General features: G+C 40.1%; 1 protein-coding gene across 3 annotated transcripts in view; it reads left to right on the top strand.

Annotated features, from left to right (window-relative positions):
- kdm2aa (lysine (K)-specific demethylase 2Aa) overlaps positions 1-12,098 on the top strand; it is a 58,555-nt gene extending 46,457 nt beyond the window's left edge. For all 3 annotated transcript variants that reach the window (XM_086119433.1, XM_086119431.1, XM_086119432.1), the window contains 5 exons: positions 2,322-2,567; positions 2,660-2,823; positions 3,506-3,652; positions 3,743-3,961; positions 11,424-12,098. In XM_086119433.1, coding sequence (XP_085975559.1) covers positions 2,322-2,567; positions 2,660-2,823; positions 3,506-3,652; positions 3,743-3,961; positions 11,424-11,605 — 958 coding nt within the window. In that variant the 3' untranslated portion in view covers positions 11,606-12,098. The remainder of the gene's footprint in view (positions 1-2,321; positions 2,568-2,659; positions 2,824-3,505; positions 3,653-3,742; positions 3,962-11,423) is intronic.
- Positions 12,099-13,058: the final 960 nt, after the last annotated feature.

Below are 13,058 nucleotides of genomic sequence, written 5' to 3'. Positions count from 1 at the left end.
TAGTTATGAACTATTTTCATGATTAACTATTAGCTAGTAACAATTTCAGAAACACATATAACGTGACATTTGTTCCATCCTTCTGCGGTCTGTGCCGTTATCTGGCAACCCCAGAAAAAAAAATCCTGAACCCGTCCCTCTCAAAGAGAACGTAATCATGGCGAAAAGGTGAGGTAAGAGAAAAAAAAATATTCAGAATACAGGGAATTTAACCCAAAATGGAGAAACGATTTTTTTTTTCAATGCAAAGAAACGATTGTCGGTCTCATCTGTCGGTGGCGGTATTCAAAGAATACAATCTGCGGAGACACTATGAATCCCGTCACAACAACAAGTACGATTTTTGGCATGGGCAAATGAGAGCAGACAAACTCAACGCGAAAAAGAGGAACGTTAGCTCAGCAAAATACATTTGTACGCCAAGCTCAGCTGAACCAGCCATTTGTTTGGGCTAGCTTTCGGTTTGCTCAACTGATAGCAAGCAGCGGTAAGGAGAGTTTGTCAAGAAATGCATGAATGCTGTCGCGGAGGTGGTGTGTCCTGAGAAGAAAGATGTCTTTAATACCGCAAGTGTATCAAAAAAAGTTATTTGATTTTGTGTGGGTTTCTGGGAAACAATACATTTTTACGTCTAGGTACTCTTGCAGTCACACTTTTGCTGTTACAAACTGACCCCCCCATCAGAGAAGCGAAAAGTTATGTGGCCCTCACAGGAAAAAGTTTGGGGACCACTGGTTTATACTGTATCATACATCTTAGATCTTAGTTGGCGGCCATTTTATTGGAAATGGTGACAACGAACTACTGTTATAACGTACAGATTCGCTCTGTCCTTTGGGGTACGTTGTAACGAGGTTCGACTGTCTCTCTGTCCATGGATTAATTAGCCTTTACCTATTCTATTTTGAAACATACAGTACATAGTAAATAGTAAATACATACTCAATTATTTTAATCAGATCTCAAATGTCACACTTAACAATCAACACTCCAGGAACATTGCTGATAGATTGGACTGGATATGCTATTGGAGATGCTATTTTTATGTACCGGTATCTATAAGCTTCTTATAATTTAAATATTTTTTTGTCTTCCTTTAATATACTTCTCCTCCTCAGCTGACTTATGTGGTGACATTTGGACTTCATATCAGGTCATTGTGTAACTTTCTTTACGCAAATTTTTTTCTCAGTTTGCTAACAAACATGTTCGCCTGCATTAACTTATGGTGAGCGCTTTACTTGATAAAGACATGAATATGTTGGTATAAGTCAGTGTTTCTCAAATAGTGGGGTGCGCCCCCCTGGGCTCTGTCAAGGGGGGCGCGTTTGACCTCAGGGAACATGCTTTTTTATTTTTTTACTGTCCTAAAATAACGTGCAGTTGCACCTCCACCACATTAGGGGGCAGTGACGCTCTCATTGGCAGAGTTTACACAGGGAGCATTCTCAGGGAGGAACTATGACGAGGCATATGTAGCGCTTGGCTTCAATGTGACTGCGGTGGCAGACGAGGAAAGATCGATGTGCTTACTGTGTCTAAAAGTTTTAGTAGTGGACAGCATGAAGCCAAATAAATTAAGGCGTCACTAAGGACATTACACCCCAATCACGCTGATAAGCTGCTTGAGGTTTTTTCAGTGAAAACGTGCCGAATATTACCAACAATCATGCCGCTTTGTGACTGCTACTTCAGTAAACTAAAATACAGGTCCCAGCTACACATTGAGTAGGAGCCGAGAGTTGCTGTGTCCTGCTTCAAACCTTCCTTTGAAAAGTTGTGCATTGCAAAACGTGCTCATTGCAGCCATTAATCCAGACATCATCTTTGATTTTAAAAAAAAGCACAAATTCTTGTATATATTTTTGTTTTGCTGGTTAAAGTTTTTTTTTTTAAATATTGTGCTCCTGACATAATGTTGGTGATTAGTTTGAATGCATTATTAGTTATTGATTTTATGTAATTTTATTTTTCAGTATCGTATGGTTTGACATGGTCAGTCAAAAATTGTTAAATTAAGGATTTAATGTTATTTTTGAATTTCAGATGCAATTTAAATCTTTTCTGTTCCAGTTAATAAAGCTATTCTTTGTTGTAAGTTGGTCCATATTTCTTTCTTTTTTTATTCTCTTATACGTTAATAAGGATACAGTTTTGCAAAGGTGTACTTATAACAATTTTACAGACAAATGATGCTATTTATAGTCGTGCGGGGGGGGGGGGGAGATGTTTTCCTCTTCCTTGGTGGGGCATGACAGAAAATAATTGAGAACCACTGGTATAAGTGTATGTGATCAAACTGGCCAAATGTTATCTTGCAGGCCAAGTCATCGTGGCAACTGTGTCATCCGGAGCACTATCGATCAGTCTGTGTCCTCAGACGAAGGGGAACCATCCACCTCTTCTGTCTCTCCTGCAATGTCACCTCCTTCCCTGCTGTCCCTGTCATCTTTTCAGGATGTGGATGAGAGTGGAGGAGAAAAGGAAGTATGGGTGTCTGTTTTCAGATACCTTAACAGAGCTGAGTTGCTCAAGTGCATGACTGTCTGCAAGGCCTGGTATAAGTGGTATGTCATAATCAATGTGTTACTCTGAAGTTTTATCCGAGTTGAAGAACCAAAATACCAAGTTCTAAAAGGGCATGTTCATTTGGTTGCAGGAGCTTTGATAAGCATCTATGGAGCCATCTGGATGTGAGTCGATTCAACCCCCTGAGTAACCAGGCCTTGGCAGGGATCATAAAACATCAGCCCACTTCTTTGGACCTCTCATGGACGCCCCTGGCCAAAAGACAGCTCAACTGTCTTCTAACCAGGCTACCAGGTAAAGATACTGTATGTCGTATATTTTGTATTTCGTTTGGTTGTCTCTGTGTGATGGTTTGGTTTGAGGAACTGAAATCCTTGTGTTTGATAAATATGCAAAGAACACAGTAACCAGGAAGGGGGGAAATATTTTTTCACAGCACTGTATTTAAGAGTCATCACTTGATATTAATATCTGAAAATAACAAAAATAATATTCAAAAGTAATGTGTGAGAATAATTCTAACGTACGGGTAATTTTCAAAAGTAATGGATAAAAATGACAGTTAACATAAATATTCAAAGTAGTAGTTAAGGATTTTACTTGAAATAATACAACAGGGGCTGCCATTTTGCCTTGTATTGACATTTGCTGTCAACTGAAAATGTCATCACAAGGCCTAAGGGATCAGCATGCGAACATCACGGCCACCTGTTTTCTGGTTTGGGTCAAATGACATTCAAGCTGTGCCCATGTCAAGCAGATACTAACGTGATAATCCTATCGCACTAAACGGTGAACTCACCTGTACTTTTCTTGTCGCAAGGGACTTTTGAACAAACCGAAACTGTTGGCGAACTTCTGGCGAACATTTGTGACGTTGAATGAACCCTGACCAACTCTGACATGAACTTGCATTTTGCGTTGATTCACAGATTATTCTGCCCACTCGTTTTTCAGATTTACTTTCTTTCTTTAGGTCTTCGAGAGTTAAGGGTTGCTGGCCTGTCCTGGACATGCCTGTCAGCATTGGTCACCCCGACTCTTCCCTCTCTTCGACTACTGGATCTGCGTTGGTGTGAAGGCATTAAAGATACCCAATTTAAAGAGCTCCTCACCCATCATGGTCAGATTCAGCAGAAATAAACGGGCCCACAGATTTCATTCATTTCTTTGCACTGACTTGAAGACAATTTTTTTTCCCCCACCATCATAGGCTCTGAGTCATCTTACTGCAGACTAAAGAACATAGTGACACTGCACCTGTCTGGTCTGGATATCAACGAGTCCACTTTGAGACTTATTCAGCATCATATGCCACACTTGGAGAACCTGGATGTGGCTCACTGCAAGAACATTACAGATTCTTCAATAGCTTTGCTTGCAGCAGTGGGCACCCGCACTCGCAACAACCTCAGTGAACTCATTCTATCAGGTATTTTATTTATATCTTGTAATGGTCCAAAGGGACTGCACTTAACTCTAAGACAACTGTCATTGCTTTCATATTGATTCACACTGTTTTCACACGTAATTAGCTCGGTGTGTCTGTCTGAGCTTTGATTATCTCAAAAACTGGAATAGACCCTCTTTGCAAAATAACTGAAGCTCAGTCTAATTCAGGTCAAGTCCAATTGGATGAAGAGCGTTTGTGGACACCAATTTTTGAGTCTCGCCACAGACTCTGAATGAGATTTAGGTCTCGGGTTACTGTACAATTTTGTCACTTAAATATGCCTTAAGCTAAAACATGATTAGTATCTCTGGCTACAGTATATATCGGGCTATTGTCCTGTTTGAATGAGAACCTATGCCCCAGTCTGAAGTCAGTTAATTAACAGGTCAAGTAATAAGTGTGTGGAGAGAAAATAATACATAGCTATGCGGTACATGTCCAAAAAAATGGAAATGAATAAGTATGTTACCGCATGTGTCATCAAACCAATGTTTTAGAGAAGAGTAAGCACCCTGGTTATTGGGGCCACTTATAAGAGTGACTCATTGTTATGCAAAACAGGTATGCAACAGTTACACTGAGCAAAAACACACATCAGAGGCATAATATTGCTAATCCCAATATGTTTTGGTAAATCACGACACAAATATAAAAACAATGCACAGTGCAATGAAATGAAATCACATATTTAAAAAAAAAAAGGTAGCTGAGAGAGAGCGAGGTTGGTCAGTCGCTTGGCATTTGAAAGGATTTAAAAATAGAGTAAATATATAATCTAAGCAACAGTATTTGGACAAGTAGTGCAAAACATAATATTGACAGTGATATATAATGACATGTTGGTTATTCATAATACACTCAGTATGCATACTGTATGCCGTATGCATAGTATGTTGGGATATTCAATAAACTTTTTTTTTCTTTCAGCTCAATACCAGTACATGTACTCAGCTTTTGAGTACCGTATTACACGACCAGACGCCACACCATATTAAAAGGTCCAGTGTCAGTTACGGGTGCTGTTTCAGTATTTAACACATACACAAGGCACACTGTATTATTGGACGTAGGCATGGTAAAATGTACGCTAACTTAAAAAAATACGGTAGCACGCATGCATGCTACCATATTTTTTGAAAAAGGCAGCAGATGCAAAACTGTGTTCGGTTGTACTTTATTGAAGTATTTGAAAATATACGCACATTATTTTGTGATCACTCCTCATCCAGAAGTCCTCATCCCTTGTATCTGAAATGAACAGCTGGGCAAGTTCACAATCGAACACGCCAGGTTCCTTCGCGTCACTGTCAGTCAGTCAGTCTCGTTGCTCTGTGGCTCCTCAGAAACAGATGCCGTCTTTTGCAAAGGCTCCAACAACAGTGCAAGCAGACTCGTTAACCCAAGCATCCACAACCCATTGACAAATTGTGCTAAAAAACGCCCGGTGCTGGCTCCCAGTCTTCGTAAAGCTGTTTTTGCCATCAGTCCAGCTGTTGGAGTTCCTTCGTCAAGCCTCCTGGAATGGTGGCAAGCACTTGTTTTTTTCACAGCGGCTGTGAGATGGGTACGCATGGAGTCATCGATCAACTGGGACGCTGTGGCATGACAAAAAACATCCGGTCTCTTTACGTTCACCTCACTCAGTCACTTTTTTTTTTCTTCCTTGTCCATCCAGCACTTATGGTTGGCCTTAACGATGATACCGGCTAGAAACCTTTCTTTAGGCAGTCTTCCTCTTGAAAATTACCATAGGTGGCAGTTTCTGTCCATTACCTTGGCAACCAAGCACAACAGTCAAAGCCGACCTCTCGTGCCCTGTTTTATATTGCTACCGTGCTGGTGTCCTTCTTCTCTACAGTGTGGTTCACCGGGATGTCGAAACTGAACGGCACCTCATCCATGTTGGTGATGTGGTTGGGCTGGATGTGTTTGTCTGTAATTTTTTGACTGCAGTTGGATCAGAAGATGCTTTTCCTTGTAATCCCCTTGGTGTTGCTGTGCTACAGTAGTTCTTGCTAGGATGGATAGATGATGCCATTACATAAATGAAAGCACCAAGACGGACCTCCTTGAAAATGTTTCATTTTCATTTCTTCTGCAAGCGTTTTTGCCCGCAGTTTGATGGTGACTGTAGAGACGCTTCTCCCAGCTGTTCTTTGATCATGAATCCATCGCTCGAGTTGGTCTTTCAACTTGGGCCACCTTGCCTTGTTTCCGCAGAAACACAGTTTCGTCATCTTGACTCGTCAAAGCTTGGATTCGTTGATCTTGAATTTTCCCGCAGTTCCTCGATTGCCATGTTCCTCCACATAATTGATCGCTTGCAGTTTGAACTGTGCTTCGTTGCCATGTCTCTTCATAGGTGGCATTTTTGGGATGTTGTTTTGCACAATGCATGTACCTCGATATACACCTAAAGGCGTGCCTCCTGCGTCCAGTTTCATGCGCACCCTTCCCCCTTTAACATCCGCATGCTGCGCTCAGTCACATCCGCCTTTCCTCATATAAGCAGACTGTCGGCATAACATCAGTCAGTCAAGCAGAGCGCTCATCAAAGTCACAACAACAACATTCAGATTTCAGAACTCATGCATGCACAAGGCGCCCCCGCATTATAAAGCGCCTCACCCATTTTGGAGAAAATTTAAGACGTGCGCGCCTTATGGTTGTGCAAGTACAGTACTCACCGATACCTCTGCCAAGTAACCAATCTCACAAATACTTTTGCTACATAAAATTTCTATTAACCCAATGGCAGAAAGCCCTTTCATTTTTTTCTGACAAAAGGCTGAACAGTCACTCCAGTAGAGAAATTAAGTTGGAAAAAAACCAACTCATTCTGACAGAGTATTCTTTTGTAATAAGTTAGGAAAAGTTCAAAACCAACAACTCTGAGTTTTTAAATCTTTATTCAAAATAAATTGAAGTGCAAAATAAGGTTCAACTGTTATCTATTAGGTATGACACTGAGGTTGGAAAATAGGGCTGGGTGACAGAGCTGAAAAATGTAACATATCAGCCTATATTGATTTTTTTTTTTTACCCAGTCAAAATTAAAATATTCAAAAAGAAAAAAAAATTAACAACACAATAAACTAAAACATGAAACCATCTAATTGAAAAAGGCCTTTTATATTTAACCCTGGAGAACCCAAGAACCTTTTTCTTCTTTGGAAAATGATGAATTATACATTAAATGACTGCTATATGTTCACTGAACACCAAAATATATGTTTTTTCAAATATTCAATGCTTTAATCTTAATTTAGGATTAGGGCCAAATTTGACCCTTTGGGATTTAAGGGCAGCATTTGAGTAGCAGAATTTATAGGGGCCAAATTTGACCCCGTGGGTCCTCCAGGGTTAAAAATATACATGCAAGTAGAAAAAAACCCCCCAAACAGGTGAGTATCATACTCTGTATAATGCACACCAGTAGGAGCTGGACATTTATTGATTTTGCATCAAAATCACAATTCCAGAAAACACATGCAGATCCTCTCCTCTAAGTAACTATTCCTTGCCCTTGATAGGTGAAAATAAGCTATAGTTCTAATAAGCATCATAATCACTAAAGGCAGACGAGGAGTAGGAAAACTGGTGAAGAGAGCACACAAAGCTAGTCCTAATCGCTAAACTCATATTGCATCACCAAACAGAAGTGATTTGGTGAAAACAGAGGTCTGTCTGGACCGCGTTTTTGACAGAATGCAATTATCTACGTCGAACAAATTAACAGGTTCATTATTAAATGTTCAGAGAGAGAATAGTCGAGCCAACAGGACCCGGTAAGCGCACACGCATGCGCGCACACACACACATCAAACACAGCCAGGACAAAACACTTATCAGGTCACAAGTATGTTATTTCGTATATTAAATATTTAGATCAGCTATGTGATCTACAGAATGATAGGTCTCAAAACAATGTTAGCGTTTGTTTTTTAATCTAACTTTGCTTAAGGGCTAAATTTGTTATTTATTTGATAAATATATTTCATATCATAGTAGAAAAACAAACATGTTTACATGAAAATGCAAAATTTAAATGAAAAGAAGTAGAGGGGGGAAAAAAAAATCTTTTTTACTCTTAACCAGAAATATTTCCTTCCATTATCATTTTTTAAAGAGCAATTCATATCACGTTAGGTACCGTTACTGTCAAGGGATTCAATTTTATTTTAATTTTAGGCCACATTGCTCAGACCTCAATCATTTGAAGCAAAAGTATGAAAAACTATTTACATATGATCTTACATATAGGTACAATGTACATGCAAATTAGTGTAAAAGTTGTTTTATGTAAAACATGTTTTCCATACAGTATTACACAAAATTACCTATCTACCGATCGAAACTGTGTGTGTGTGTGTGTGTGAGTGCGCGCGCGCATGCGTTTAGATTGGTAATTTTATGTAATAATGTATGGAAGATATTTTTCTATACAGTATATCCAGTGTATATATAAATACACCACACACACACACACACACAATATATAGATCGGTAATTTTGTGTAATACTGAATGGTAACCAAGCTTTTGATTTTTAATCCAGCCCGCCGATGGTTGGCACAGTACACAATTAAGTTTCGATGTAAATGATTGTACTCATTTCATTTGGACTTGTAATGACAGGCATTTCAACGCCAGGTGGCGCAGTTACTTGAAGTTGCAGAGCACAGGGAGGGAGGGGGAGACGATACGGAAACCCGCAGTAGTAGCGCTAAATTAAGTAACTCCGCTCGATACGACGGAATAAGTGTGTCCGCGCCGCTATTTTCAATCATTGATTCCAAAACGACGACATGCAAGTGACTCTTTATTGCAGTGAGTTTTACTGGAATTGCGAACATTTTTACGTCCTGTAGATCATGGCATCCAAACGAAGAGGAACAGTAAGTGAAGTGCATCTGATTAAACGAAGCGGGTTACAAAGTACGAAACATTCAAGAGACGCTTGGAGTCTGAAAGACTCAAATCTACGATACTTTGAAAAACAAGGAAGCGATTCTTCCTCAGTCCGATTCTGGGTGTTTCCATGCTCAAGGTGAATTGTATGCGGCTCGACGGACAGTCGAGTAAATAAACGTTTCCTGAAATGGTTTGACTGTTATCGTCCTAAAAACTTTCCGCAAACTGGACCGCTAATAAGAGAGCAATCGATTTCCATAGCGGTATGGGCATCGAAGACTTCGAAGCGTTCCGTGGCTGGCTTCAAAAGTTCGATGCACGACATCAGCTGAGCAACGCTGTCTTGTGTGGTGATCGAGGGGAGGTCAAGTTCGAGACAGTGAGTGGAAAGAAAGCCACCAGGTCTTTTACGTGTCTCATTTGGGTGAAAATAGTCCTAATTTTGTTATATTTTGTCATATACCTGTACTCTATACTGCAGTTTTTGTGTTATAAACAGTATTTGGGCAATATATTGTTGCACTTTGTTGCTTGTGTTGTCACACATGTATGTTGTTAACATACTTGGACGTTCATCACAGTTGTTTCACTGTTCTCATTTAAAAAAAAAAAAAAAAAGTATGGTAATACTTTAATACTTTTGTTCTGTTGATGTTTGGTATGGACTGTCAACATATACAGTACATTTTTTTATATGTACCGTATCTTGTGCTGACCCGGTCCACCTGTCAAATTTAGAAATCAATGTGGCACCCGAGCCAAAAGGTTTGCCCACCCCAGGCCGCTAGATTGATCTCTCCTGAACAAGAAAAAAAAAATCAAAACACTGAAACATGCTTGCTTATATTTTTTCTACATTGTTTGGCAGTTAGGACAAAAAAATGTGAGTTCTGTTACATTATTACTGGCATACAAAGACATTGTGCTATCTTCATGGGAAATTTAAAATCAGAAAGCATTGTAGTGTTCATCTTACTGAAAAAGAGTTACAAGTGTTGCACAATTAGAATTGTTTTGCATAATTTCACTGAAGGAATCATTTTTCTGTAGAATAATTGCACTTTGATTATCTAGAAATAATACATACTCATCAGCTTCTGTAAACAATGTCATTAACTTATTTCAACGTAGAAATAAAATCGAAATCAGGAGTAGATTTCTAACTTTTGGCCCGGCCCTCCACAATATTTTCTGCTTCTCATTTGGCCCCCCCGGGAAAATAATTGCCCACCCCTGGTCTAGTGTATGCGCCGAGTTCCAAAGCCTGACTGAGAGCACCTCTGGCCGACACGCTGTTTATACAGAGAAAAGGCGGGCGTGAGTGACGACAGGCTTGCGGAAGTGCGCCAATGAGTGAAGGGTGGGCGTGTAAGAGGACGCTAAAGGCACGCCCCTCGCAGGTACCAGTCGCCAATGAGTGAAGGGTGGGCGCATAAAAGGGACGCTAAAGGCACGTCCCAGTCGCGTGAGTACATTGTAAAATGGCGAAATAAACTACAACCGAACTCAGTTTTGCCTCCGTTGCCTTTTTAAAAATGTGTTTTTAGCGTGCGTGCATGCATGCCGTATGTTTAAGCTGGCGTATGTTTTACCATGCCTGGCTGCGCCCAATAGTACAGTGCGTTTTGTGTATGTGTCAAATACAGAAATAGCACCCCTTACTGAGACTGCGCCCAACAACACGGTGCGCCGAATGGTCGTGAACATACGGTCAATCTGAGTCACCTGCTGGGAGATAATTAATATAGATTTCCTTTAGCCAGTAGGTGGTGCTACCACTGCGATGAAAAATACGTTTGTAGAAGTCTTCAGGCCTAGACTCACATCAAATGTATGAAATGTTGACAAAATATGATCAAGTGGGCCCAGTTACAGCAGCTTTTGTAGTCAAGGTGACGCTGAATTTTAAAGGAAATTCAAAATAGCAGGTTGAGCATAGAGCATATAGCTCCAAGCTTTCGAGCTGTTACATAGAGCATTCGCTGCTTGGGCCCTAATCATATGAATAATTCCTACAAAAACAATAGGGGCTCACAGCAGTCGATTCTCGGACCCTAATACAGAAATAAACACATTACTACTAATTACGTGGATTATTTATTCTCGACAGGAAGAACATTTTTTTTAATGTTTTTAAAATAAGTTTTACATTTTTGGGAAGTTTTAATTGTGAAACAGTTAACATTTGTGTGCAGCCCTAAACACAGGTCAAATGCGCCCTCTCGTGGCCGGTTGTTTTCAGTGTGTGACAGATGATAGCGTCTTCCTCAACATGTGTATAAATCACCTTGTCTCAATCTTACCTTTTATGCTTGAGCGCTGCCTGGGGGCCATTAGAAAAATCGTTATATATGCCACTTCATTAAATAAGCCACATAGTGGAAAGCGTGTGACAAAAGTCGCGGCATATAGTCTGGAAATTACAGTTGTACATATCTTTTATCCACTACTTACTCAACGATGGCCTGGGTAATAAGCAAGAAAAGTGACCAAACAATTGAGTGACTTGTGTCTATGTGCCAAAACAGGTTGTCATCAGTTGAGTGATGGCTGTATGTCCTACCTGAAGCGCATCTCCTCTTTGACTTTTCTGGACCTGAGAGGCTGCAAGAAGATCAGTATACAAGCCTGCAACGCCTTCATCTCTGACCTGTCACACATCGCTGTGTTCTGTATGATCGAGGATAAGGTTATCCAATATCTAAACTAAGTGGTTATTCACTTTTGGACTGAAACCCGATGTCACAAAATTGCTGCTTGGGCAGTGTACTAATGTCTTTCACATCATGTCTATGACATCTTTTATCCAGTTTGTGTTACATGAGAGAAATCTAATCTTGCTTGGCACATCAAGCAAAAACGTTTCTTCAAGAATGCATGCTGAAATAATGATGATCTCGTCTCAAGTTCTTTCCATATTTATTTGGGTCTTATTCTGTCGACTGTATGAGAACAGGTCGATTTCTAGTTTATTTGTACACTCTGCCATCTGGCGGAAGAGCATGTTATTACTCTGCCTGTCATTGTCACTGCCATGCATAGAGGAATAACGGTGCCTTCTTTGCCTTAATTTCATTGTCCAGCAAATCCTTTTGAAACGAAGGCAAAAAAAAGTGTACAGTTCGGCCATAAACTGCGATTTAAGCAATAAATACTCAAAATGGCTGTCAAAACTGAACCAAATTACAAGTGCTGTGAAACAGTATTTGCTCATTTTCTGATTTTTGTGTTCTTTGCATATTTATCACATATAAATCTTTTAGTTAATCAAACCATATCTACCGGAAGCTCATGGACTGGTCCCAAGTTGATTGCGAGGGGGTGTAGAGGGAAAAAACAACAACAACCCAAAATATTTGTGTGTCTGAGTGTATCAGAGTGTATATTTTTGTGTTAGTGCACACCGCAACATTAGCATCCTATCAGTCCCACTTTCACAAAAAGTACCTTATTGGTCCGAATATAAGACAGTGTTTTTTGCATTGAAATAGCCCTTTTAACGTTCCATTAAATCCTTCAACAAGACCATCAGTTTCCGGATGGTAAGGAGTGGTTCTTATTCCTTTAACTCCAAGCTGGATATATAGGCCTTTCATCAGGTGAGACATGAAGTTTGTGCCTTGGTCTGTTAATATTTCCTTAGGAATGCCTGTTCTCGAGAATAACTCAATCAAGAACCTGACTATATGTTTTATCTGCATAGAACGAAGTGGATAAACGTCTGGATACCTGGTTGCATAATCAGAGATTACAAGAGCATACTTGCATCCTGAGCTACTCTTTGGCAACGGACCGATAATGTCCATGGCTATCCTGTCATATGGAACACTCATAATAGGTAATGGCTGTAAATAACCCCTATCCGACTTTTTAGCTGGTGCTACCATCTGACATGTGCCACATAGCCTGCAATATTCCTGCACATCTTTATATGGCCCTGGCCAATAGAATCGCTGACTGACTCTGTCATATGTTTTTGCTTGTCCGAGATGCCCTGCCCATGGAATAGTGTGTCCTAAATGTAGAATGAGCTGCCGGTGCATGGTTGGAATGACCAATCTTGGTGTTGGTGTATCCGAGATATACAGTAGATCATCTTTTAATATAAACGGGTCCCCAGTGATTCCTTGCAAGCTCTTTTTGCCACCCACTGACACCCCATC

This window comes from Hippocampus guttulatus, chromosome 9, assembly GCF_054856545.1.
Source record: "Hippocampus guttulatus isolate MCC_2025c chromosome 9, RoL_Hgut_1.0, whole genome shotgun sequence".
Classification (NCBI taxonomy): Eukaryota; Metazoa; Chordata; class Actinopteri; order Syngnathiformes; family Syngnathidae; genus Hippocampus; species Hippocampus guttulatus.
Note: the sequence above shows the minus strand (reverse complement) of the source record. Positions and strands in the feature narration are given on the sequence as shown.